The sequence below is a fragment of the Netta rufina genome (genome assembly GCF_964035555.1).
Source record: "Netta rufina genome assembly, chromosome: Z".
Taxonomy (NCBI): domain Eukaryota; kingdom Metazoa; phylum Chordata; class Aves; order Anseriformes; family Anatidae; genus Netta; species Netta rufina.
In genome coordinates, this window is record NC_140126.1 from 46806285 (window position 1) to 46830871 (window position 24587).

Below are 24587 nucleotides of genomic sequence, written 5' to 3' on the forward strand. Positions count from 1 at the left end.
AATCAGCCATTTGCCTCATTTTCATTTTAAATGAGGGCCAGAGTCTGGCTTCCTTCCTTCCCTGTTCTCTCAGTGTTACATGCACTGTAAGACGGCTCATCAGCCTCCAGTTTGCTCTCTGGGGTATTCATAGTCCGAAAATAGCCAGAGCAACGCCACAAAATGAACACATTCCCAGGCCTTTTCCTATTCTAGACACCTTTTAAGAATCCAAGTCCCCACGTGAAGTCGTACAAGCAGTCCAGCGTCCCCATCACAGCCTCGCAGGGCTCCAAAGTCTCACCAACACCCACTCAGCATCCTCCAGGGCAGCGCCACTTGCTCTCATTGCGAGATTTCTTTTGAAGTAAACACCTCTGCTCAGAGAGGGGGCTCTGCGTAGTGTTTGGAGACGTTTCTTCCTGTGGTGGTCCTCCTGGTGCTGTGGTGTCCCAGGCTTTCCGGGAGGGGGGTTTAAGCGCGGTGCGGACAGAAACACGCCTGCCGTGGGTCCGTGAGCATCGCGGAGGCAGTGCACGGCACTCACGCGTGACCGCGGCCACGCGTGCCCCTCGGGCAAGGGTTTATCCGTGCTGTGCGGGGGTTTTCGGGCTGGGAAGGGGTCCCGGGGGCACGCCGCCTGTTGCTCCCGCTGCCGCAGCTGGTGCCCCCGAATTGCACCGCAGGCGAGCGGAGATCTCCAGCTCAGCTCCCTCCCGGCACAAGTTGTGTCCGCACGCAGGCTGGGAGGAGGCGGCTCTGCGTGACTCGAGCCTGCTCCGGGCTCCCTCCCGAGCCGAGCCGCGCCGAGCCCCCGCCGCCCGGCTCCGTCCGTGTGCGGGCAGCGCATGGGGGGTCCCGCAGCCCCCCGGCGGCGCTCGGCGAGGGGTCGGCGGGCGGGGGCAGCCCGGCCTCCCCGCTGCCTCCCGGCGCCGGGGGCCCTCGGGGCGAAGCGGAGCCGAGCCCCCGCCCGTCGCCCCCGCCCGCCGCCCCCCTCCGCGGGCGGGGGCCGCCATGACGAGCAGCAGCGGCAGCCGCCCGCCCGCCGCCCCCCCGCCGAGCCCCGCCGAGCCCCGCGGCGGCGGCGGCCCCCCGCGGCATGTCATGCAGGTGTCGGCCAAGGACGGGCAGCTGCTGCTCTCCTCCGCCGTGCGGAGCCTGGCCGCGCACAGGTAAGGGTGGGGGGCAAAGCGGGGGGCATGCGGGGATGGGTCGCGGGGTGCGCGGCCCCGGCCCCACGGGCGGCGAGCGGGGTCGCTGGCGGAGCCGGCAGCAACTTTTCGAGCCCCCTCCCAGCCTCCGCGCGCGCCCCCGGGGCGCGGCTCCGCGCCGCCCCCTCCTTTATCCCCCCGGCAGCCGTCGGGGGCTGTCCCGCAGAGGGGTGCGAGGCTGCCCCCGCGCTGTTCGGGGGGCGCAGGGCGCCGTGCCGCCCGCCCCGGCCCCCCAGGCCCTTGGTGCTGGCTGCTTGTGGAGCCTGGGGTCGGCTGGCCCCGAGGAGGTGGTGCGGATCATCGCCGGCCCGCTGGAGGCAGGTGTGGAACTTACCTGGTGGGTTTGGGGGTTTCCTGAAGCTCCTCTGCTGTTGCAAGGAGGTGAGAAATACGGCGGTACAGGGGCATCCCGCACTCACCTGCCCGCTCCTGAGTGTTTTTTTGTTTTTGTTTTTTCCTTTTTTTTTCCTCTTTTCTTCTTCCACGTTTTGAGCCCCACCGAGGGGGTGCTTTAAACAAGCGTGTCAGAGTGCCTTCGGTCTCTAGCCTAGCAGCCTGCTGTGCTGACTAGAGAGCACAGCACACATGCCACAGAAGTTTCCTGTGTTGTGAGTCGGTGACGCACGCAGGAAGAGGGACACTCCAGATCGTGGCCCTGCGTGCTGACCAGTGGCTTCTCCCTTCTCCTCCAGCAGCCCCTTCAATGACCGGCCAATGTGCAGGATCTGCCACGAGGGCAGCAGCCAGGAAGACCTGCTCTCCCCCTGCGAGTGCACGGGGACCCTGGGGACTATCCACCGCAGCTGCCTGGAGCACTGGCTGTCATCCTCCAACACCAGCTACTGTGAGCTCTGCCACTTCAGGTTTGCAGTGGAGCGCAAACCCAGGCCGCTGGTAGAGGTCAGTACTCGGGGCACGTCCCCCAGAGCTCAGTGAGTGAGCCCCATCTGCTTTTACATAGACATCACGAAGCCTCCGCCAAACAAGGGCAAGCTGTCAGCTTGGGGCTTTGCAAGGCAGCGGTGGGAGCTCAAGGAAAGGTCAGGAACAGCAAAAGCCGTGTTTCAAACAAAATCGAAACAAGCAAAAAGAACAGGAATGATGTTTTTGCTTCATTGTAAACAGAAGCAGAGGTCTGGGGAGCAGTGTGCTGGGGATACATAGTACACCAGGAGCTTGATAGAGGATGGAGGAGAGGTGTGTCACTACAAAGCAGTAGTTACTGCTCAACAGCATCTTTGTTTAGAATATTTAATATAGGCCAGGAACTATTTTTTGTTTTACTTTGTTTGCTTTTGAGAGAGAGAAAACAAGCCAAAGAGCCTTATAAACCTAGCTTCTGTGTCAAGCCCACAAGAAGGAATTGGTTTTGCTCAGTGTCTGGCATCTCCAGCCATTCTTGAACGACCTTTTGGCCTCCTCTTGCCTGTGTACCAGACCAGACAGTGAATTGGGCAATTGTTTCTCCCTTATCAATTAAAATTCAGTTATGGGCCAATTGTAGAAGCTTTAGTGGCTGCATGAAATTTGCCAGCTTTTTTTTTGTACCCCCAGGAAAAAAAAAAAAAAAAAAAAAAAGAAATAGAAGCCAAGATCATGATCTTTGCACTGTTAATGATCTTTCTCTTCTTTATTTTCCTTTGGGGAAAAAAAAAAAAAAAAAAAAAAAAAGGTAAAATTTATGGTTTGTGTTGGAATTAAAAGTGAATTAAAAAGAGTAACATTTTTCAGAAGTAATGAGAAGCATCTTGCTGTAGCAGTTGGTGACACAGGTGCTCTCATGCTAAGCCTCCTTCATCATTCCTGTAACCTGTAGCAGAGCTGTTGAAGGAGACACGCTATTAAAACTAAGGGAGAGAGGGTGTCATGTTTTGCCTTCACTCACAGGTCGGAGGATACAGGATAATACTGACTGCAAAACGAGCAATGCTGAAACAGTGCAGAGCGGTTTGGTTTTGGATTCTTCCTTCTTCAGGCTGTGCCCTCACAAGGGCTGCTCATGAGGCTTCCTCTGCACAGATGGGGTGTGACATTTCCCTAGGCTAATGGGGACTGAAGATGTTGAAGGCAAAGCCAACCCTGCCCAGACTGAGGGAGTCCGGTTGCTTGATCACTCCCTGCTGAAGCAAGACTCTCTTTTGCCAAAAGAGCAATAATATTATTATAATGTGATACAATGTACTTTCTATACTGTATATTATATACATTATATGATTTATATATTATGTGTATATCTATAAAAACAATAACTAAAAACTGCCTGTTGTTTCTCAGTTGAGGACAAATGAGGAGCAGGTGCAGAAACATTTCTGAAACGTGGTACTCATTGTTAATTGTTTTTCTCTTTACTACCTAACCTTTTCTTGCTTTTCAGCTACCACATCCACAGTATTTTAACACAGTCGATAAAAATTATGTGCTGTTGCAGAAAAGCTTGTAATATGACAGCAGCTCACTCTTTTAAAGTCCTTTGCTGCCTTGTAGGAGTACATTTTTGATTTAGAAGGGAATTGAATTTATACTTTTAATGCTGAGAGCAGCAGAGATAAAGAGTAATGGGACAAATCTAAGCAGAAAGACATCAGCCAAACTTTTTGATTCTATTGCTGTAATTTAGGTTTGTACTTAAAGTTTGTACTAATTTAATGCACAGTGCTTTGAAATCCCCAAACCTCCCCATGCAGATATTTACAGTGAATCTAGAAGTTCCCAAAGTGCAACTAAATGAGATGCAAGTTGCCAGATTATGTCACTGCCTGTGCCCTAAGAGCACTGTCCTGTATCTTCCTGTATCACCTAGGGTAGCGGGACATGGAGGGAGGATTACCAGATGCAGCAGGACCAATTTTCACAAAAACCTGCTGTAATGTTTGGACTAGGGAGAAGCCAGAGTGACCACCTGCTTCTAACTCCATCAAGTGCAGTTAAAGGGTTGTGTTTGTCTGAGGGAATGACAAATCAGGCAAGTATCATCAGCTCCCTAGAGCTGTTCCCCTCCCGTGAGGTGCTGGCACAGCTGACTGTGTGAGGCAATACCAAAGTCAAAGTTCTCTTCATTTAGTAAGATAATTAGTTCTCCAAATGTTCCTCTCAACTAGATAATGGAAATGGTAAATGGTCCTTTCAGTGGAGGTGAAAGATGAGTTTACCAATGCATTTTGGGAGGTCAAGAGGGGCTATTATACTCATAAAGCCATTTGTAGAGCGTAGCCAATACAAGCTTATCCAGTAATTCCTCAGCAGGTCATATCTCATGCAGAGACTGTATCCCACCCATTGGTCAGTGACAAGTAGTATAAAAATGCTCGAAGCAATCAATCATCATATTTGTGTTTTCTGCTGGAGATTTAGAATTTTTTCCATCAGGAAAAGAAAAAAAAAAAAAGATACTTCTGCCTGTTCAAATAAATACTACTCACTTTCTTAAAGGGGGGAAACAAAACAAAACAAAAACAACAACAACAAAAACATGCTATTATTTCTCCTTACCCCTTTAATTGGCTTGATCACTACCTCCTATGGGGCTTAGCCATGAGTGTGAAGGAAATCTCGGTGGGACCAAATTGAGTTACTTTACTGGCTTTATCCAGAAATGTCATATCTGACAGGCATTCATGCTGTTAGCACCCAAGAGATGCTGCATCAGTAGTGGGCTTGAAATGAAGTGAGCAGTAAGTGGCAGGGCTGCTTGTTCAGCCATATTCCTCCCTCCCCTGTGTACATTATTACGGAAGCAGCAGAGAATTTCTTGCTGCGCTTAATGACTTGGTCAGAGCAGGTTAGTGAACCCATTCCATTTCTCCCTCACCCATGCTGTCAGTTCATTATGAAACAAGAGCAAGTACTCCATGAAAATTTATTGCAAGATGGCTTTTTGCCTTCTTTTAAGCAATTGCCCATGTTCACTCTAAGGATGTGGGCCCATGTGCTCAAACTGGAGATCTTTAGCTCAGATAGAAGGGAGAGATCTCTACAGCTGTATCCTGCCTCCTGCATACTTCATGCATAGGATGCAAAAATGCAGGGATCCAGCTTTACTTTCTCTCCTCAAGTTACATTATGGGCAGCAGCCTGTTTTGTTGTTTTGTTGTTTTTGTAGCTGTTGTTTTTCCCTGGCTTTTTGTTGCAAAGAAAAGCATAGGTAAAATAGCTTTGATTTTGACCTCCATTTTCTATTTTATCTGTTGTATCTTTTCTTCATCATGAGCTTCTTTTTGGTCAGCTGAGTTTCAAACTATGCACTTCTTATGGGAGACATTCCTTTATCCGTGACATACAGCGTGCTTCTGTTGTCTGGGGGAGAAGTATCTGCCAAAATGTAGGTGTACTATCTGCCAAAGCCCACAGCCTCAACAGAGAGGCAGAAACCAGTAGCACAGTGTCAGACTGATCCATCCAACCTTCTCTTTGTGAAGTTTCAGGCATTCCTGGATCTCTTCTTATTTTAACCCATATTCTTTTTCCCAGAAGAAACGTGTTTCTGAACAATTAATCTAGATTTATGGTAAGGATTGGCTGCACTTATAGTATCCAAGGAGAGCAATTTGTTCTTTGCCACCCATCTTTTGTGTCATGAGTCATCATGTCATGATTCTGGGTAGTAGCATGTGCATGCTATGGTCCTTTCTCTTTCTCTGACGCTGGGACAAATGGAATGGACTAAAACAGGAGGAAATCAAATGAATTGTTTTTGATACCTCTTTGCCACCCTCTTGTTTTCATCTTTTACCCCCTGCTGCATTGGGTGGAAGCTGTCTGTGTATTGATCTTCACCAAGTCACAGAAGCATAACTCCTTCAGTTCTTGGCACATTGTTAAAATGTTAAGTTCTTAGTACATTGGAGAACCTGGTATATTGTTAAAATGGAGTAGGAAATGGAGTGTGATAGAAAAAGCACTTTTCCAGGCTGAAAGTCACTGAGTTATTTTGTTCATCTCCCTTCTGGAGAGGGCACCCAGAAAGCTCCGGCACTGAGAAAATGCCGACATCAAGCAGGGGTAATCTGCTGGAGCACAAACTTTCTGTAGCATCTTTGGAGTTGCCATTTAGCCATGTTTTTGCTAGACCACTTGCTGCTGTTCAAGCACTTGACAAGCATCAATATAGCAAGTCTAGGCATTTCTCTTGATTTCAGAACTCCTTTTAGATTGTTTGGAGTCATCCACTGCACTACAGTCTATTTGCCGGTAATCCAACATACGTTGTCAATTTACACGTTTCCAGTACATGCACATTCCCCTCAGTCCCTTGTGATACTGCAAAATTCAATTCAAAACGTACAGCTTGTTACAGGAAAGATCTGATCCCACCTATTCTACCACATACTAGATGTGCTGCACCCCTGCCTGTGCAGTCTGCTGGAAACAAGAGATCTACAGCATGTCAGCTTGCGCACATGAAAGTCTCATGTTTGGCATGTGCCTGGGGATGATGAATTTCAGAACAAAAAGCAGCTACAGATGAGTAGCCCTACTTTTCCCCAGTGTCCTTGTCTCCTCAGTGACAGTGGGAGCCTAGCACATTTGGCACAGAGCACCTAGGATAAAGTAGCAGAAACTCCAGACGCTGGAGGAAGGTCTAATACTGGGATTGATATGGGTAGACCTGATGTTCCTTATGACACACTTAGAAGGATGTCAAAACAAACACATTGAAATCAAATTACAGCAGTTTCAGTTAGTGATTTTATAGACCTTTCACTTTTACATTATTCTTTCAATAAGGCCAATCCATTTGGTATCTAGTGGTTCGTTATTTCTTTTTCTTTTTTCCTTTTTTTTTTTTTTTTTTTTCCAAGCAAACAAGCATTTCATTAACAACATAAAACTCTTCAGCAAAACAGCATGAAAGAATGAATAATCAGGATAAACATCACAATAAAGAGAAGAAATTAACTACAGGTTTTTCCCTAATCTGTTTCTGCCTCTGGAACTCGTACTAGAAAAGAAAATGAAAGAGGGGAAGTGGTTAAGAAGAGCTTACATTATAATTTAAAACTTCCAGAAGCTGTACGCTGAAATCTGAATTTACTTTTCGTGCAAGGCTCTGAGTCATGCTCTTTTTATCTGTTGGGTTTCTTTTCACTTACTTTTCCCTCCACTACTCAGTGAAGCACGTCGTTAACAATCGATTACATTAAATAATGATGAAGACACACCAGATTTGCTGCACGTAGTTTGTAGAAGGGTTGCTCTCAAAGCCAGAAGAAAAATGGTGACTTGGCGTAGTCACCAACAGGGATGTCTTCCATAAATCTCAGAGCACAGAGGAGCTGTGGCAGTCTGTGCAGCGTGTTCATGCCAGGAGCAGGTAGGTGCTTCTGAAGGGAATAGAGGATGCACTCGGGATCGCTGGAGCACATTGCAAAGATGGGGAAGGAACACAGAAGCACTGGCAACAGGGAAAGTGTCCATGAGCAACTAAAAAAAAAAATAAATAAAAATTGGAAAGAGAGGCTAGCCAGAAGAAAAAAAAAAAAGGCAAATTACACCAACTAACCTTAAACAAATGGGCACTGGGACAGCACTAGCACTTTGGAAAAGAGAGTCACGGAAGATCCAGAGGGTGTTGCAGGGGACTAACTGACTAGCATACATATGTATATACATCTCACCTCTTGTCTTAACCCAAAAAGAGCTAGGTGGTGGAGATGCTTTTGTACCTCATAGTCCTCAACTGCAAAAACGGACCCCTTGAGATTCAATTCACATGGGAGGAATTTGAAGCAGCCTTGTAGATTTCTAGCAGAAATGTGTTTGAGTTAAAGTATTACAAAAAGAAGTAACAGTAAACCCGATGACACATGCAGTTTTTAAAACCTGAGCTGTTCAAGAATGACTTTTTGCACCTAGAATACCCTTCTGTATTCATTCCTAGTGGGGAAAAGTCCAGAGACCAAGACAAGCTGCATAAAGCTTCATAAGTCTAATAAAGAGAAACAAAGTAGTTATTTTATGTTCGTTACAGAAAAGTTTGGCAACAATGCTTCACTTTTCTCAAGCACAAATCTTTCTCATAGTTCTGGGAACAAGAATGCAGACAAAAGCAACTCCCCTGCCAAACACAAAAGAAAACAAAACCCAAACCTTGAGGAAGAAAAGTAAAAATTATTTACCAGCAAGCAGATCATGGGTCACATCTGTAACTGCTCTTTGCTAAATTTAAAGGAACGGTGATCAAGGGTTGAGGAAAGTTCCCAGGAGAAAGTAAATGGACACCCAGAGAGGAAATAGCTGCCATGGAAAAGGCCAAACACTTCTTTCAGGACTAGTTAAAATGAGGGAAGATACAGTGATTTTTTAAAGGTAGAGCTTTTTGTGTTTCACATTATGGTACTGGTGATTTCTGTGTGGACATTGTGATTCTCTAATGCAGTTCTAGGTTGTGGGGTTATCATCTCTGTCCTGCAGGTAGCATATCCTACCACCAACAGGAGCCAGCCAAGAAGCTGCTTATTCTAGTGAAAAAATTGCTAAGATGAAAAATTTCAGTGTGTCTGAATTTTGGGAGGGATAACAAGCTTTTATTGGATCATTAGTTTCCATATATTTGACCTTGTAGGTCAAGGTATTTGTAGTGTATTGAACTTTGTGTTGCAGATAGCAAATCTGCCTTGCTTGCCTTGCTTTGTATTTAAAATGCAAAAAGGTGATTTTTGTTGATTGATTTTTTCTTGACTGCATACATTTGTTTGGTTAATTGGGAAGACATTCATCTAAAAATAGAATGGTGGCTTTGCAAAACATACAGATAAAAGGAAATAACTGCTTCTCCCAGAGTTCCACAAAATCTTTTTTCTTGACGTATCTTGAAAACTTTTACCTGTTAGAAGTATCACCTGAAATATGAACTAGAAGTGGGTAATAGGAAAACTGACCAGCAGGAAGCCAGACTAATGTTAAAGGATTCAATATCATTTAATTGGACCTGCAAAAAGTTTCACAGATTTTTTGCAACATAGCAAGCTCTGTTCTTTGTTTTCACTATCATATAGTTACTAATCATGTTTTTAGGTATTAATGTTGTATAATCCAGAAACCGAACACCACGTTTACCAGCCACTGCCACCTCCACAGCTTGGTGGAGCACTGTGTATCAAACACCTTCTTTTCAGTTTGCAGGCTACCCAAGGTCTAGATGGCAGATTATTGTAGTGTAAGAGCAACAACCTGCAGTACTCTGCTCACTTACTTTCAGCCTAGGGTTGGTTCTTGTCTGCACTGTGGCATATTAATTCTTTCAAAACAACAGCAACAACAACAATGTATCCTATACCATCTTTACAATAAACACTCTACTCTCTCCACTTGAAAAACATGAAAGTGAAATTATTTTGGTATTTCACATAGTAGCTTTGGCTCATTTGGACATCAACAATGAGAATATTCCCTGGAACTTTAACCCTCATTTAAAATGAGGGTTAAGTGCAGACTCAGTTCTGAAGAGGCCATAGCACTAACATAGCAAAGATAACAGAGCTCAGATCTTTAGTTTCTACCTGTAAGAAATCTAGAAAGTCTAGACTCTGGGACTAAAGGAGCATTTCCATCAGTTATCACTATGACCTTTCCAAAAGCAGCTCACTGACAAAAGCAGCTTATCTGATCTAAGCAGGAAAACTCAAAACTGAAATTTAAGTGTTTTTGTTTTGTTTTGTTTTGTTTTGTTTTCCAATGAAAAAGTAGCAGTCATATATTTGTTTTCCTTGGCAAAACATTAACCTAGAAAAGTTTTGAGTTAACCAAAGTATTTCATTGCACTGGAATTGAACATACGTACCATTCTGTTCTGAGAGACTTTATTTTGAGTTACATTCCAGTAAGCTTAGTTTCAAAACATTAAAAAAAATAATAATAAAATAATCTTAAAACAGATTTTTTCAAGTAAATATTTGAACAAAACTACCTGTTCAGATGTTATTATTATATATATATATTTTGGTCAATAAGTGGTCCTCTTGGTCTTTAAAAATGTCCTTCATCCAAGAGAAATGCTCTCAAAAATACAGGCAATATCAGTCTTTCTTGGCCTAAAGCCTAAAGGAAAATGCTCCTATTGGTCATTGCAGGAATGAAACCAGAAATGACAATAATTACTGGCAGTTTTGCTTGTTCACAGGCTGCTTTTGTTGAGATTCACTGCAAGGCTATCAGCATGAAAAGAATGAAATGAAGTGACATGTTTGATGTGTAATAAGTTATTTTTAGTTCAAAGGGAAACACATTTAGGGAAGACAATTCCTTCCTGTCTCCTCCCCCCCCCGCTTCATCTGTGATAACAATTTAAATACCTTTAACTAAAAAGCAGCGTGATGGAGTTTCTTCATATTCTTTGTTGCTGGTATAATTCAAGCAGTATTTATGTAAAATCAATTTTCCAAACAGAACATATTGAACTAAAAAGGGCTTCTCAGTAGAAACTGATTGTAGCCTTAGGATCTGATCCAGAAAACACTGTGCACGTAATTCACTTGGTTTCTGTGAGTCATTTAATTGAAGTTATATCTATGAGTTGAGCGCTTCTAGAATTTGGCCTATGGCAGTGGTGAAATAGCTCAGACTTCTGGAGGTGTTTTGGAGCAGCTTCCTGCTGGCAACTCATTTTCATGAGCCAGAGCCTCTCGAAAGTGTCTGGTCCTCAGTTGCTGCTTGTTCTGGTTATTTCCATCTTCAAATGGAAGACTTCACTTTTCTGTCACATTGCACACATGCATCAGCCTGTCTCACATCTCAGATAAGCATTTCTCCGGTTTGTTATGTTTGCTTAGACATGATGAAATAAACCGGTTAAAAAGAAACTGAGCCCATTTGCTCATCTCAGGGGCGTGAAGTTTCAAATTGTTTGACAATGTCAAGTAAACATCTCAGTATATTCTTGTTGAAAAGGGTTTGGGGACAGATCTGGCTTTGTGTGCAGTTTTAAATATCAGGTGAAATTTTGGAAGCCAGTAATTGGCACACAGACCAAAAGTCTGCCAGGGACTGCTGAAAATCCATATAAAGTTCCCCAGAGCTGTAGCTGCCATTCAGTTGGAAGAAGCAAAGAGACCCTCTGATGAAGGTCGGGAACTCTGTTTTATCTTTCTGGAGTAGGTAATCATTTAAATTCAACACTGCTTTGCGATGTAACTGCAACAGATCCTTCTAAGTGTACTACACATGTCAGAGTGTGAGATGAAGGTGCCTTGGATGTGCTAGTGGTGTTTCCTATTCCAAACGCAGTACATCGAGCATCCTTTTCAAAAGTTCTTTCATTAACTGTGGAGTTTTAGCCTATACCACTCTTAGAGAGGCTCTTCCAGAGCTGGATCCTACGAAGGCTGGGAATTTTATTCTGACTCTTACCCTAAATTTATTTATGGCCAGTTATTAGCCATTTGTTCTTAAGCCAGCATTGTCTATTAGCTTAAGTAGCACTTCTCCTTCACTGATGTCCCCCATCTGTTCTCCCATTTTCTGGCCGTCCCCAAGGTGCACTTAGAGAGCATGATCTTGCTGGGGTAAATGAGTCAAACTTTTAAAGTCTGCCCTTGTAAAATGGGCTCTCAGTTTTCTTGGTGTCCCTTCTCTGTACCAGCTGAAGTGATTCTTTCTTGAGCACAGGAGACCATCACCAGTGCATCTTGGGGGAGCTTCCTTGCTACTTCCCCGTAGCAAGGAGCTGCATGGCTGAAGTCATGGCCTTTCCCAGGCTATTTGCTGCTGCTCCCCTGCAGGAAGGGCCCTTTCCCCAGAGTTGGGACAAATGATCTTGGGTCATTTCAGCAAAACCTCCGCATGTTTCTCTGCCTGTGTATCTGGAACAGTAATCAATGTTCACTTTAAGATGGCATTTAATGAAAAAATGCCTTGCCAGCTCGGCCAATTTTTTTTTCAAATGTGATCCTTTTTATGAGCTGCCTTTTTTTTTCAAAAATGGAAATTATTGCTCATGGTCTCAATTTATTGCAGAAGTAATTGAGTACCTTGACACATCTTAATATAATACATTTCAGAGTATCATAGTGCAGGTCTGACAGTGGCATCTGGCCTTACATCTTATTCTTTGCCAGCATGGTAGTCCCTCCTGCACAGCCACACCAATTAATCAGCTCAGCACTTTGCTGGAATCATTGTCTGAGTTTCAGTTTCACAAAAGGATTTGCTGACTTGGCTTCTTAGCTATAAAGTAACTTGACAGTGCACATTTCCAAAACGGAAGACTGAAACCTAGAATCTAAACAGGAGCATATTTAGAAACACGTGTATGCTACTTCAGGAGAAAAATACATGCTGTGACTGAAATCCATATAGCCATTGAAATTAGTTATTCATTGCTTTTGACTTCCATTTCAGAAATAGCTAGTGAAATTACGCCAGCTTTTAAGGTTAGACTGTAAAAATTTTATTTTATTTTTTAATTTATTATTTAATACTACTTTTGTCTGTCCTGGCCTCATCTAATATCTGAATCGCTTAGGTTTAATTCTTTGTTCATGTGGGTCAGACAAGACAGAAACAGCGCCTGGAGACATCAGCCTGTGAAGCGTGCACAGGCTGTTTTTTATCTGCTTAAGCTTTTGATCACAGTAATAGGAACACCATAAAATACTTCCAATGCCTTCTACTGCATCTTGTGAAAGTCATGGAGTGGGAGATGACAACAACACCCTTGTGCATTATTCCTTGAGTGTGCTTTTTCTTGGGTGTTCTTTGGTGTCTCTCAGGTCAATGTGCAGCATTTCTTCTCTAGCTGAGCCACCTGTGTACCTCAGGGCACAGACTATGTTTGTCCAAGGGTGTCACCTGCACTAAAAGGGCTCAGGGATGTGGCCCTGCCTTCTTCACCACCCAGCTGCTGGGACACACGGTGCTGAGCTGTGGAGCTGCTGGCTTTTTAAGGCCTGCCCTGGGAAAGCAGCGAACACCTGCTGTTCCCACTGAAGTGAAGGAGAAGTGTAGGTGCTCAGCAGTTCTCTAGCAGGTCACCTTTTAAACAAATATGTCTCGCAAACCCTTTTGGCAGTCGCCTTTAAAAGCAGAATCCCCACTGCCAGGCGCTTTCAGTTCCTCTCATTTTCCTGGTGGTTTCTCATTACGGGGATTCATGGAAATTGAACAAGGTGAAGGTTGCAATCAGTCATGTCTAGAAGCATCCAAATATAACCTGGAACAGTGAAGCATATGCCCCGGGGAGTGTTTTTCAGTAAATGGAATGAAGACACTGAGGAAAGTGGCTGCAAGCCTTTCACACGTGACTTTATGGTTTTCTCTGTAAATTTACAGTAAAATGACAACCTGTTCGAGTGTAAAGCTAAGTCTCCTCACTTTGTGCAAGCCCTGCTGAGGCAAGCTCTGCATGTAAGACCCCTGCCCTCTGCTCCATCCTGCTGCGGGGGAATGTGTGAGTGGATGGGTGGGTGTTCTGCTGCTGGTTGGCATCAGTCCCCTGATCCTGGTGTTTGGGTGTTCTCATTTATCTTCAGGTTTAGACCCCGCTTGGAAAGGAAGGATCATCGTTCAGCCTCCCTCTTTTGCACCTGCTTGCAGAAGTGGCTTATAGTCGTACATAGTAGTTATGAAGCACTTCCCACTTTGTTAGGATTTTAAAAGGCAACTCAAGAAAAAAAATAATTCCTATTTTTTAAAATGTATTTTTATGTTCTCCTGAATTCCTGAGTCATAATTGAAAATGAATGCAGGCTACTGTGTTACTGTGTTGCAGTGAAACTTCACAAAAATTTTGTGAAATAGTTACTGTGTATTTCCATCTGAGAGACGGTGAGGTCGAGGCAAACTTGTCTGCTGATTTGGACCTGTCCTGATAGTGCTGGTCTAGTGCCAATGGCTTCCTGCTCCTGGTTGTAATCGATTTCCTGACTGTGGTTTTACCCTGTATTAAGATGGAGAGAGAAGTGCTGCATTTGTTTTCCTGGAGCAGGCAAAGCAGGAAAAGATGAAGCAGGGTTTGAAAAGAACAGGTGGGATGCCTAGGTGAGCATACTTGCTGCAGCCGACATGGCTTTTTTGTTGCACTGACAGCAAAGAACAGGAGCACTTCTGGCAGGAGTGTGATGATCTGTCCAAATCCTTCACCTTTCCACAGCAAAAAGTTGCATGGCTTGGTAGTCATCCTGTTTAAAGATTGACTTAAGTGATGAGGTTTTTTATATTAAAAGAGCTCAGTGTGCTGTTGTAGGCTGAACTTCCTTCACCTCTGTGACCTGAAATCCTGTTTATAGAAACAGGGGCATGCAGGTTTGATAGCTGTTCAATCAGCGTTCACTCCAGCAGTTGATTTTCAGGCACTCTGTTCTGCAAGATTAATGTCCTCTTAGTAAAAGTAACCTTGTGTGAATCCAACTCTGTTTGCATGCAGATACCTGAAAGCAAGTTAAAAATGGCTTTGGTGATATTACTGGTGGAATTAAAATAAATAATCTTAAAGTAGGATACAAAGCACTAACAAACGGTGTCTGTGCTCTGGAGTTGACAAAAGAGCGTGTGATTCTTTCTGCATTGAGAAGGGAGTTTCTGAGACATTCCAGCAGCCAAATGCCATGGGCAGCACTTTGCCAGCACATTTTGGTGAAACGTGTCCCCTTCTCAGGTCAGCTTTTCTACAGGTGAACAAATGATGCTGTGGGTAGGTATGGCTGGAGGTGTGCCTCAGCAAGAGGGACAACTTCAGGTGGGAGCTCTCTAGGGACAGCCAAGGCCCTGTCCTGCGTGTGGTCTCTGTTTGCCCTTCTCAGAGGGGCAGACCCATGTTTCACAAGCAAGCAGCTCGTCTTGGGCCACGCGTGCTCCCCTTGCTGACACTTGCTCTGTCTGCGTTTTGCCTGCAGTGGCTGAGGAACCCAGGCCCCCAGCATGAGAAACGGACTCTCTTTGGAGACATGGTGTGCTTCTTGTTCATAACGCCACTGGCGACCATCTCTGGCTGGCTGTGTCTACGAGGAGCTGTGGACCACCTGCACTTTAGTAGTAGGCTAGAAGCTGTTGGCCTCATTGCACTCACTGTCGCACTCTTCACTATTTACCTCTTTTGGACCCTAGTAAGTATTGGTTTCCTATTCAACTCACAGGACTGAGGGAAAGAGTAAATCAGAAAATTAATTGCACCTCTGCCACAGAGTGCTGCAGAGTGGGTGGACTATTGTATGAAGTGTCACTTACGCTTAGCGCTGGTATAAATATACAACTACAAGAAATCTTGTGGTTACATAGGTGTTAAGTTCTGTGGAAAGCTAGAAAGATGCTGTACATTTCAGATCAGTAATTCCCAAATCCCAGACACTGGAGAGGATAGCAAGAGGGAGAGAGGAAGAATTGTGCAAGTCTAGGTACCAGCTGGTTTCCCACAAATCTGGCACACCTAAGAATTTTCCACACTGCTCTTTGTACAGTCCCTTATCACTACACTTACCCGTTTGTAGGAGCCCATAGCCCCCGAGTGGTTACATCATTAACACACTGCTGACACCACAGAGTCATTCTGCACATCCTCAGAGAGGAAGGGACCCTTGCTGGGTCGAGGTCTCCCAGCCTAGAGGCATGATTTTTACTTTATGATGAGAATAGTTCACTGATAGTTGACATCAGAATACCCCTAATCTTTTGTTTTTCTGCCAACTATGATGCTGTGGTAGAACTATTCATGTTACCTTGATTCAAGAGCATACATCAGGATGTTTCCCCCAAGAATGTCAATGTAATGGTCTTCCTGATGAGCAGTTCCTCCGTTAATCATCCTTTAGACGTCTCCAAGGCCTGGGTTATCTTGCCCTTTCCTCAAAGTACATTTTTTTATCTCTTTCACACATAAGAGAGTTAACTATGCATTGGTATCAATAGTAAGCTCAAAAAAGAGAAGGAAGAAACAAGCAAATAAATACCCCCCCTCCCTCCCACAATAACTAATGAGGAGCTCCAAGAATGCTATGAAAGGTAACAGCTCTTTTACTTCATTCAGAACAGTAAAACCTCAGCTCATCCACAGAGGAGTTCAGGCTAATTTTAACACAATAGTAGAGAAATCTCAGAGTTTTGCCTCAGCGTTCTGCAGTTTCACTTTTCTTTGCTTCTACTTCCTTTCCCCATAAAGCAGCAGCTCTGCCCTTTGACAGGAAAGCAGTGACTCCAGCAGTAACAGGGCACTTGGGTTTTCTGCCACACTGTGTGTAGACATTTCCTTTGGGAAACATCTTTTCAGCAAATTTCAGCAAGCTGAGGTTGCTGAAATTGCCTTAGCACGACTGCCTTAGAAATCCAAATGCTGCCCAGTTTTGGTGTTATTTTTTTTGTTGTTGTTTGTTTTGCTTTGTGTGTGTGTGTGTTGTTTTTGTTTTATATATACATATATATATATGTATATAAATCACCAACATCAGAATGGTTTTAAGTTGGAAATGGCAGTTTGGCTGATTTGCTTGGTTAAATTACTTGTGACATGTGGACACATCCAACCTTGCTCATTAAGACTTCTGCAGCATTTCAGCCGTAATCACCATCAGCTATTGCTATTGCACTGGTAAAGGTAAAAATGACCTCTGTTTACTTGATAACTTTCACGCCTTCAGAAGTTTAGCGAGAAATCTGTATGCCCTTTATTAACCTTAAGGTTATTTGGCACTCGGAGAATGTGTTGATAGTAAGCTTGATGTAAACGCATACCTCGGCTGGTTTAATTGAAATACAGTATCCTCAATGCCCAGCGAGTTGTGTAAGACGCTCTGTTGTAACCTGCCATTCAGCCCAACAGGAGGCGAATGGGCTAATGAAGCCCTCTGTCCATCAGGCAAGAGCAAGGCAGGAGGCCTTTCAGGACACAGTAACCGCCCTGTTCAGGGTGGAGTTAATTCAGTGGGTAGAGCAGAGGGAGATGTGGTGGGAAGGATGCTCAGGCTCTGCTCAGTACAGAAGGTGCCCTCATTTCTCTCCCAGCATTAGCGCTGGATGAAAGAGTTTAGCAGAGGCTTATGTACATCTGTAAAATAAGACAACAGGCTCAGGTGCCAGCGTATTCTCACCTGCTTCATCAGAAGGCAGGGCTATAAAGGCAAGGAAGAGGTTTAATACAACTTTACAAACAGCACTGAGCACTCTACACTCCGCTCAGCAGCCTGGGATGCACCAGTCACACAGGAAAGCCCCAGCCTGCATTTACCTCTGGGAAGCACCACACTGCCCTCACTCTGCAGCGAGGGGTAACCTGCCAGCACAAGGGCTAACCCCATCGAGGGATCATAGAATCATAGAATCATAGAATATCCTGAGTTGGAAGGGACCCTTAAGGATCATCAAGTCCAACTCTTGACACCGCACAGGTCTACCCAAAAGTTCAGACCATGTGCCTAAGTGCACAGTCCAATCTCTTCTTAAATTCAGACAGGCTCGGTGCAGTGACCACTTCCCTGGGGAGCCTGTTCCAGCGTGCAACCACCCTCTCTGTGAAGAACCCCCTCCTGATGTCAAGCCTAAATTTCCCCTGCCTCAGCTTAACCCCGTTCCCACGGGTCCTGTCACTGGTGTTAATGGAGAAAAGGTCTCCTGCCTCTCGACACCCCCTTACGAGGAAGTTGTAGACTGTGATGAGGTCTCCCCTCAACCTCCTCTTCTCCAGGCTGAACAGGCCCAGTGACCTCAGTCGTTCTTCGTACGTCTTCCCCTCCAGGCCTTTCACCATCTTCGTAGCCCTCCTCTGGACACTCTCCAACAGTTTCATGTCCTTTTTATACTGTGGTGCCCAGAACTGCACACAGTACTCGAGGTGAGGCCGCACCAGCGCAGAGTAGAGCGGGACAATCACCTCCCTTGACCTACTAGCGATGCCGTGCTTGATGCACCCCAGGACACGGTTGGCCCTCCTGGCTGCCAGGGCACACTGCTGGCTCATATTCAACTTGCTGTCTACCACGACCCCCAGATCCCTCTCTTCTAGGCTGCTCTCCAGCGTCTCATTGCCCAGTCTGTACGTGCAGCCAGGGTTTCCCCATCCCAGGTGCAGGACCTGGCACTTGCTCTTATTGAACTTCATGCGGTTGGTGATCGTCCAGCTCTCCAACCTATCCAGATCCCTCTGCAAGGCCTTTCCACCCTCATTCGAGTCCACAACTCCTCCAAGTTTGGTGTCATCAGCAAACTTGCTCAAAATACCTTCTATTCCTACATCCAGATCGTTTATAAAAATATTGAAAAGTACCGGCCCTAAAATGGAGCCTTGAGGGACCCCACTGGTGACCGCCCGCCAGCCTGATGCAGCCCCATTTGCCATAACCCTTTGGGCCCTGCCCGTTAGCCAATTGCTCACCCATCGTATGATGTTTTTATTTAGCTGTATGGTGGACATTTTGTCCAGTAGGATCCTATGGGAAACCGTGTCAAAAGCCTTGCTAAAGTCCAAAAAAATCACATCAGCTGGTTTCCCTTGGTCCACCATACGGGTGATCTTATCATAAAAGGAAATCAGGTTAGTTAGGCAGGACCTACCCTTCACAAACCCATGCTGGCTGGGACCAACGACTGCTTTGTCCCCCAGGTGCGCCTCAATAAGTTCAAGAACCATCTTCTCCATGATTTTACCAGGCACTGACCTGAGACTGACAGGCCCGTAATTGCTAGGGTCTTCTTTCTGACCCTTCTTGAAAATCGGCACAACATTTGCCAGCTTCCAGTCTACCGGGACCTCTCCAAATTCCCAGGATCGTTGAAAAATAATTGAGAGAGGTTCCGCGATGACGTCCGCCAGCTCTTTCAGCACCCGGGGATGAATCCCATCCGGAGCCATGGACTTGTAGGGATCCAGGTGGAGTAGCAAATCCCACACACGTTCAGGGTCGGTTGGGAGTTTGTCATCCCCACCATCCCGGTCCTCCAGCTCAGGGCACCCTGGGTCCCGAAGCCCATCATCGACATTGAAGACAGAGGCAAAGAAGGTGTTAAGCGTCTCTGCTTTGCCTATGTCATTGTCTGTGAGGAGACCTTCCCTATCAAGGAGCGGCCCTATGTATTCTTTAGTTCTCCTTTTTCCATTCACATATCTTAGAAAACCCTTTTTATTTTCTCTCACAGACACAGCCAGCTTCAACTCTAGGTGTGCTTTGGCCACACGAACTTTCTCCCTACAAACACGAACAGCATCCCTGTATTCTTTCCATGACGCCTGGCCCTCCTTCCAGTAGCGAAACACTCTCTGTTTCCGCCTAATCTCCATTAGAACGTTCCTGGTCAGCCACGCCGGCCTCCTGCCCCGCCTGCCTGACTTGCGATATTTAGGAATTGCCTGATCTTGTGCTTCTAGGAGGCATCGCTTAAAGAATGACCAGCACTGGTGGACATCGAGGCCTTCAAGAGCAGTTTCCCAGGGGACCTTGCTGACTAGTTCCCTGAGCAGCCTGAAGTCCGCTTTCCCCATATCTAGGGATGAGGTTTTGGTGGCACTTTTCCTTCTGTCACCGTAAATTTTGAACTCAACCTCTTCATGGTCGCTATGACCGAGGCGGCCACCAATCACCACATCTCCCACCAGACCCTCTCTGTTTTCTAGCAACAGGTCTAGGAGGGCACCTTTCCTAGTTGGCTCCGTTAGCACCTGCACCAAGAAGTTATCATCTAGGTGCTTCATGAACCTCCTGGACTTGCTCGTGTCAGCTATGTGGCACTCCCAGTTAACGTTTGGCAAGTTGAAGTAATAGGATTCAGCCTATTTTTTTTTTTATTCCCTACTTTTTTTTTTTTTCCCCTTAGCAGATGGGTGAATCCTGTACTTGCTTAGTTAAGGCTGTATAGGGAATATACTGAGTGCTGTTGGGTAAATTACACACAACATGTGATATAATGCTCCTCTAGGACCTGGGAAAATTAAGAAAACTAAAGCTTCATTTTACTTACAATAAATCAGCTTATTTTCTCTGGAGGCAAAAGCTGGCGTATAGATTATTTGCACACCACAGTAGCCCAGTGAAAATGGGAGTGATGCTGTTTTTAGCATCCAAGAAGCTATTTTATCCCTTCCCCTAAAACAGCCAAGTTCTCCATAAAAATACTGTTACTTTTCCAATGTATTTGATAACTGTAACTGATATACCACCATATATATATATATATTTATATCCTGCTATGCCCAAGATGCAAGCTTCAGACAAAATTCTATTTAAGAATTCAGGGCCACATTCTGCTTTCTCAGACCTAGGTAATCTTGACTTCTACAAGATCAGCAGGGATTGGGGTGCAATAGGATTTGGCCATGTAGCTTCCAATATAACATAACTGCTGGTTATGTTAAACAAAAAAAGGCTAGCCTAAATGAATCCAAATTAGAAAGACAGACATCTCCCCTTGCTATCCTATTGAATAGGTAAACAAAGAACTTCAGTGTGGCAAGGACCAGTGTAAAAACAGGCGTTTGTTCAGCATCTCGAGTTTCCCATCCAGTGCAAGTGTTTAGGGTGAGAAATGCTGGCTCTTGATGAAATCGGGTAGCTGACATACTTGGAAACTGCCTTCAGGCAAGAACCCATTGTAAACAAGCTGTCAAACTTAACTGGGATATCCTGTGAAAATGCCTTAAACAAACAATAAAGCCTGGATTAACAATGTAGCTGTTTCTCAAAGACTCTGGTGTGATGCTACTGGAAAACCCATCCTAAACTCCAGCTTGCTTCTCTGAACCAGTCACAGCATTTTGCATGGCATTCATCTGTGCAGTTTTCTCTCTCTCTTTTTTTTTTTTTTTTTAACTACCACATGAATTCTGCTGATGCTGCAGCTCTTTCTTAAAAGGGATTTCTCATGTCCTTACATATAGGATGTTCCACAGAAATGAAGATGCAGGCTGCTTTACCTTCGGGGGAAGCAGAGGAGATCGAAAGGTGGGGAATGTATTCATCTGCTGGAAGAGCTGTCTTTGGGCAACCGCTTATTGAACAAAAGCTCTGTGGGTTTCCCTCGTTAACAGCAGACAGCTGGATAAAGATCTAAAAAAAAAAAAAAAAAAAAGCTTTTTTTTTTTTTTTTCCTGTCGCTAGTAGGATTTTATAGAATGGTAAATCATTTATTTAGCTAAAAGCACCCTTTTGCACTAAGAAAGGGTTTTGAAGGTACCAACATGCTATTCATAGGCATGTTGGTACCTAACACAAAAGCACCAGGCTTTGCAGTCACTCCACACCTCACCAGCACTGCTGCAGAGGGTAGGGAACCGAGCAGCACAGCCCCTTTGACAAAGGCACTGGTTGGAAGCAAATGCTTCACTGCAAACAGCAGCATCTTCCATCTGCCTGTGTAAACCAAGCGTGTTACCTCCAGATACAGCATCTGCATGGCACCTTCTACCTTCTGAATAGCAATGACCCACAGAAGTGGCACAGGTGCATAAAAATTAATGACAAATAACAGGCTGCGCATGGAAACAGAATAGCTAACAAGACAAGGTTCCTTCTGCGCTCACTGCTTGGGTCTCTTCTGCCCACAGCTCAGTAACGTTGTAATTGTCATTTGGCATGTTTCACCCAAAAGATACCAAGACTGCTAACAGCTTTTAACAAAGCTGTGAATGTACAGCATCTTACACAGACTTAACTCACTGCACGTGACTGTCACTAAAATAAGCAGTAAACTATTAAAAAAAAATGTACAGGACCAAGCTATCTTGTATATCTTGCATAGCAGTCATTTCTCTTCCGCTGCTAGCAGAACCACATCGAGGCTTATCTGATTAAACTCAAAAGACAACCTCAGCTGGGACATTAATTCTAAGACAGTGAGAAGATGGCTCACATGTCTCTGAGCAACCCTGAGCTCGATGCATACAGCAGTAAAGCCATTACAAGGTAGAACGTATAGTCTTGTCAGTGTATGCACACCTTAGCTACCTGCACGTCTTCACCATCCAGCCAGCTCCATTTTTTGTCAGTTGAACAACTCAAACCCAAATTCATCTGGTTGTAAATGGCTACCAGTAATTCCAGTTCTTGGGAAATACTGGCAGGATGTCCAACTTTTAATTTTGTAAAAAGGGAACGAGTGGTGGGCAACAGCAGAAGGTAGGACATAAGCTGCTTTTCTCTTTTGCCGTGGATATGTGTGGAACCTGCCATCTGTATGTTAGGTCTGATCTTTGCCAACCACTTTTTTGTTCAATTTTATTCCATCCAACAAAGCTCCTTACAGGTGTTTTGTCCCACTTGAAGGTTTTCCCCCTGCAACTCTAATTGATTCCTTAGAGGAATGAAGTGATTCTAAGTGCACGACACCTCTTTTCTCCCTGCAGGTATCATTTAGATATCATTGCAGATTATACAACGAATGGCGTCGGACCAATCAGCGGGTGATACTCCTAATCCCGAAGTCTGCCAATGTTCCTTCCAACCAGCAGTCCCTGCTGGGCCTGCCATCAGTCAAAAGGAACTCAAAGGAGACAATCGTCTGATCTGGGGATTTCTGCACTGGGTCCATGCACTAAAAATATTTTCCTCAAACTCTTCGGGCTCAGACACCGTCCAGAACCCACTAGTGTGCTGTTCTGATTTACAAACTCTTCACAGAGGAAGAAATCACTGTCTGAATTCAAATCATGGATGCTGCAATCATATGATATTTGCTAAGCTGCCAAACGTGTTTATTTAGCAGATACTATATGGAAGCTCGTGTTAATACTTGCATCAACAAGTGATGCAAACTTTTCTATTGTTTAAAAATATTAAACTATGATAATTAACAATGCAAAACAGGTGTAAAGAGTGCTTTTTTGTTTGTTTGTTTGTTTTGTTTTGTTTTGTTTTTGTTTCTGTTCCCATAGTTCTATGTCTTCAGGTAGATGTATAGTAACCAGTGCTGTATTTTGTTTTTCTGAGTCACATTAGCAATATTGCAGATGTTTTTTTTTTTCCCCAACAGATTTTATTTGAAGGATTTTATACTAGCACTTTGGATTGTTAAAATACTTTTTTTGTGTGTGATGACTTCTACAAATTGGCATATTATTTAAACCCTATGAAGTGATTGGAAGATGATCTTCTGTTTCTTGTTTGACAGAGAAGTTCTGAAAGGAAAATTCTTCATGAATAAATTTGGAATATGTGAAAGAAAGAAGTGACATAAATTGCAATAATCTTCTTGAAAGTATTCTATTAAGTAACAGTCAGGGAACAAAAAAATTGCACTGTTTCCACTCAGAAGCAACAAATTAGGCATCACATCCTGCACTGAAGTTCTGCTGGTGTGAATTTACTTTGTGTTTACACCAAGTTGAATTTAACCCTAATTGTATAAATTTATTTTGTAAGGCAAACCCTGCATACATAATGAATGAGATCATTAGACATATTTTAGGGAGCAGGAAGTTGTCTTGCATAATTATTAACATTCCTTTAAAGCTGCAGAATTTTCAGCTTGACAAGTAGATTTAGCAGTGTATGTAAACCCTGACCTCTCTTTGTAGCATTGAGACTAGGGCTTTTTTTAAAAAATGTAGAACACAACGTACAGTGGTGACTGAACTGAATTTGCAATCTAAATACTAGACTTGATTCCTGGATGGCATTATCTATTTCCCCATTGGCTTTTCCCCAAATCATTCAAGAATTCTTTACTCTTAAATGAGACATAACATTTATGTGGAGATATATATATATATATTATTTATTTATTTTTACAAAACTATGTCATTAACAAATTCTACTAGAGTTAGCAAGTGATACATAGCTTATTTGAATGTGTTTTTTTTGTGTTTGGTTTAGAAGTATCTGTAGATGGTAATGCCACCATGTGCATTATTTTCCAAACTCTGCAGCAACTAATAATAAAAGGAACAGACAGCAAAAAGGATAATGATTTACATAATCTGGACAGATCAAGGGAATATGGGTATTCACCCACAGAATTTATTTAATGCTCTCTTCTAGAAGAAGCATTTGTACACCAATACAAATCTGTTAACATGACTGAACCTAGAATTGTCCAAATAATAGTATAAAGAAGCTATTTAGCAATATTTGCAACTTTCATAGGGGTAAAGGAATCAACCATCTACGTAATACTGTAATGACAGTTTTATTCAGAGATAAAACTGCAGTTTCACAGCAAGAAAAAATCAACTTATGTCTAAAGAAGTCATGAACCTACAGGTCTGTAATCATTAGTGTGATGGTAAGGTCTAGAGTCGTTCATATGTTTGGTATCAGACACCTGCTTCTCTTCCAGTATAAAACTGGGAAAAATTCACAAAATTCTGAGGAAACGTGTATCAAACTGTGATTGCCTAATGTGTTTACTGCTCTGTTACCATCTTTTCAGAGTAACTCTGGACAGAAGACTGAAAACTCGCATAAGCAGAGTGTTTCAGGTTAAAAAGAAACCTGCTGGCCACAGGCAGAGAAATAAAGGAAGCCTAGCTGGATCACAACACCGCCACACTAG

At 44.0% G+C, this 24587-nt stretch overlaps 1 protein-coding gene across 1 annotated transcript; it reads left to right on the top strand.

Moving 5' to 3' along the window:
* Positions 1 to 993: 993 nt before the first annotated feature.
* MARCHF3 (membrane associated ring-CH-type finger 3) lies at positions 994 to 22599 on the top strand (the record flags this gene model as incomplete). Its single annotated transcript, XM_084305575.1, has 4 exons — positions 994 to 1151; positions 1883 to 2090; positions 15017 to 15226; positions 22441 to 22599. The coding sequence occupies 4 exons, from the start codon at positions 994 to 996 to the stop codon at positions 22597 to 22599; spliced, it is 735 nt and encodes a 244-aa protein (XP_084161701.1).
* Between the last annotated feature and the right edge of the window lie 1988 nt (positions 22600 to 24587).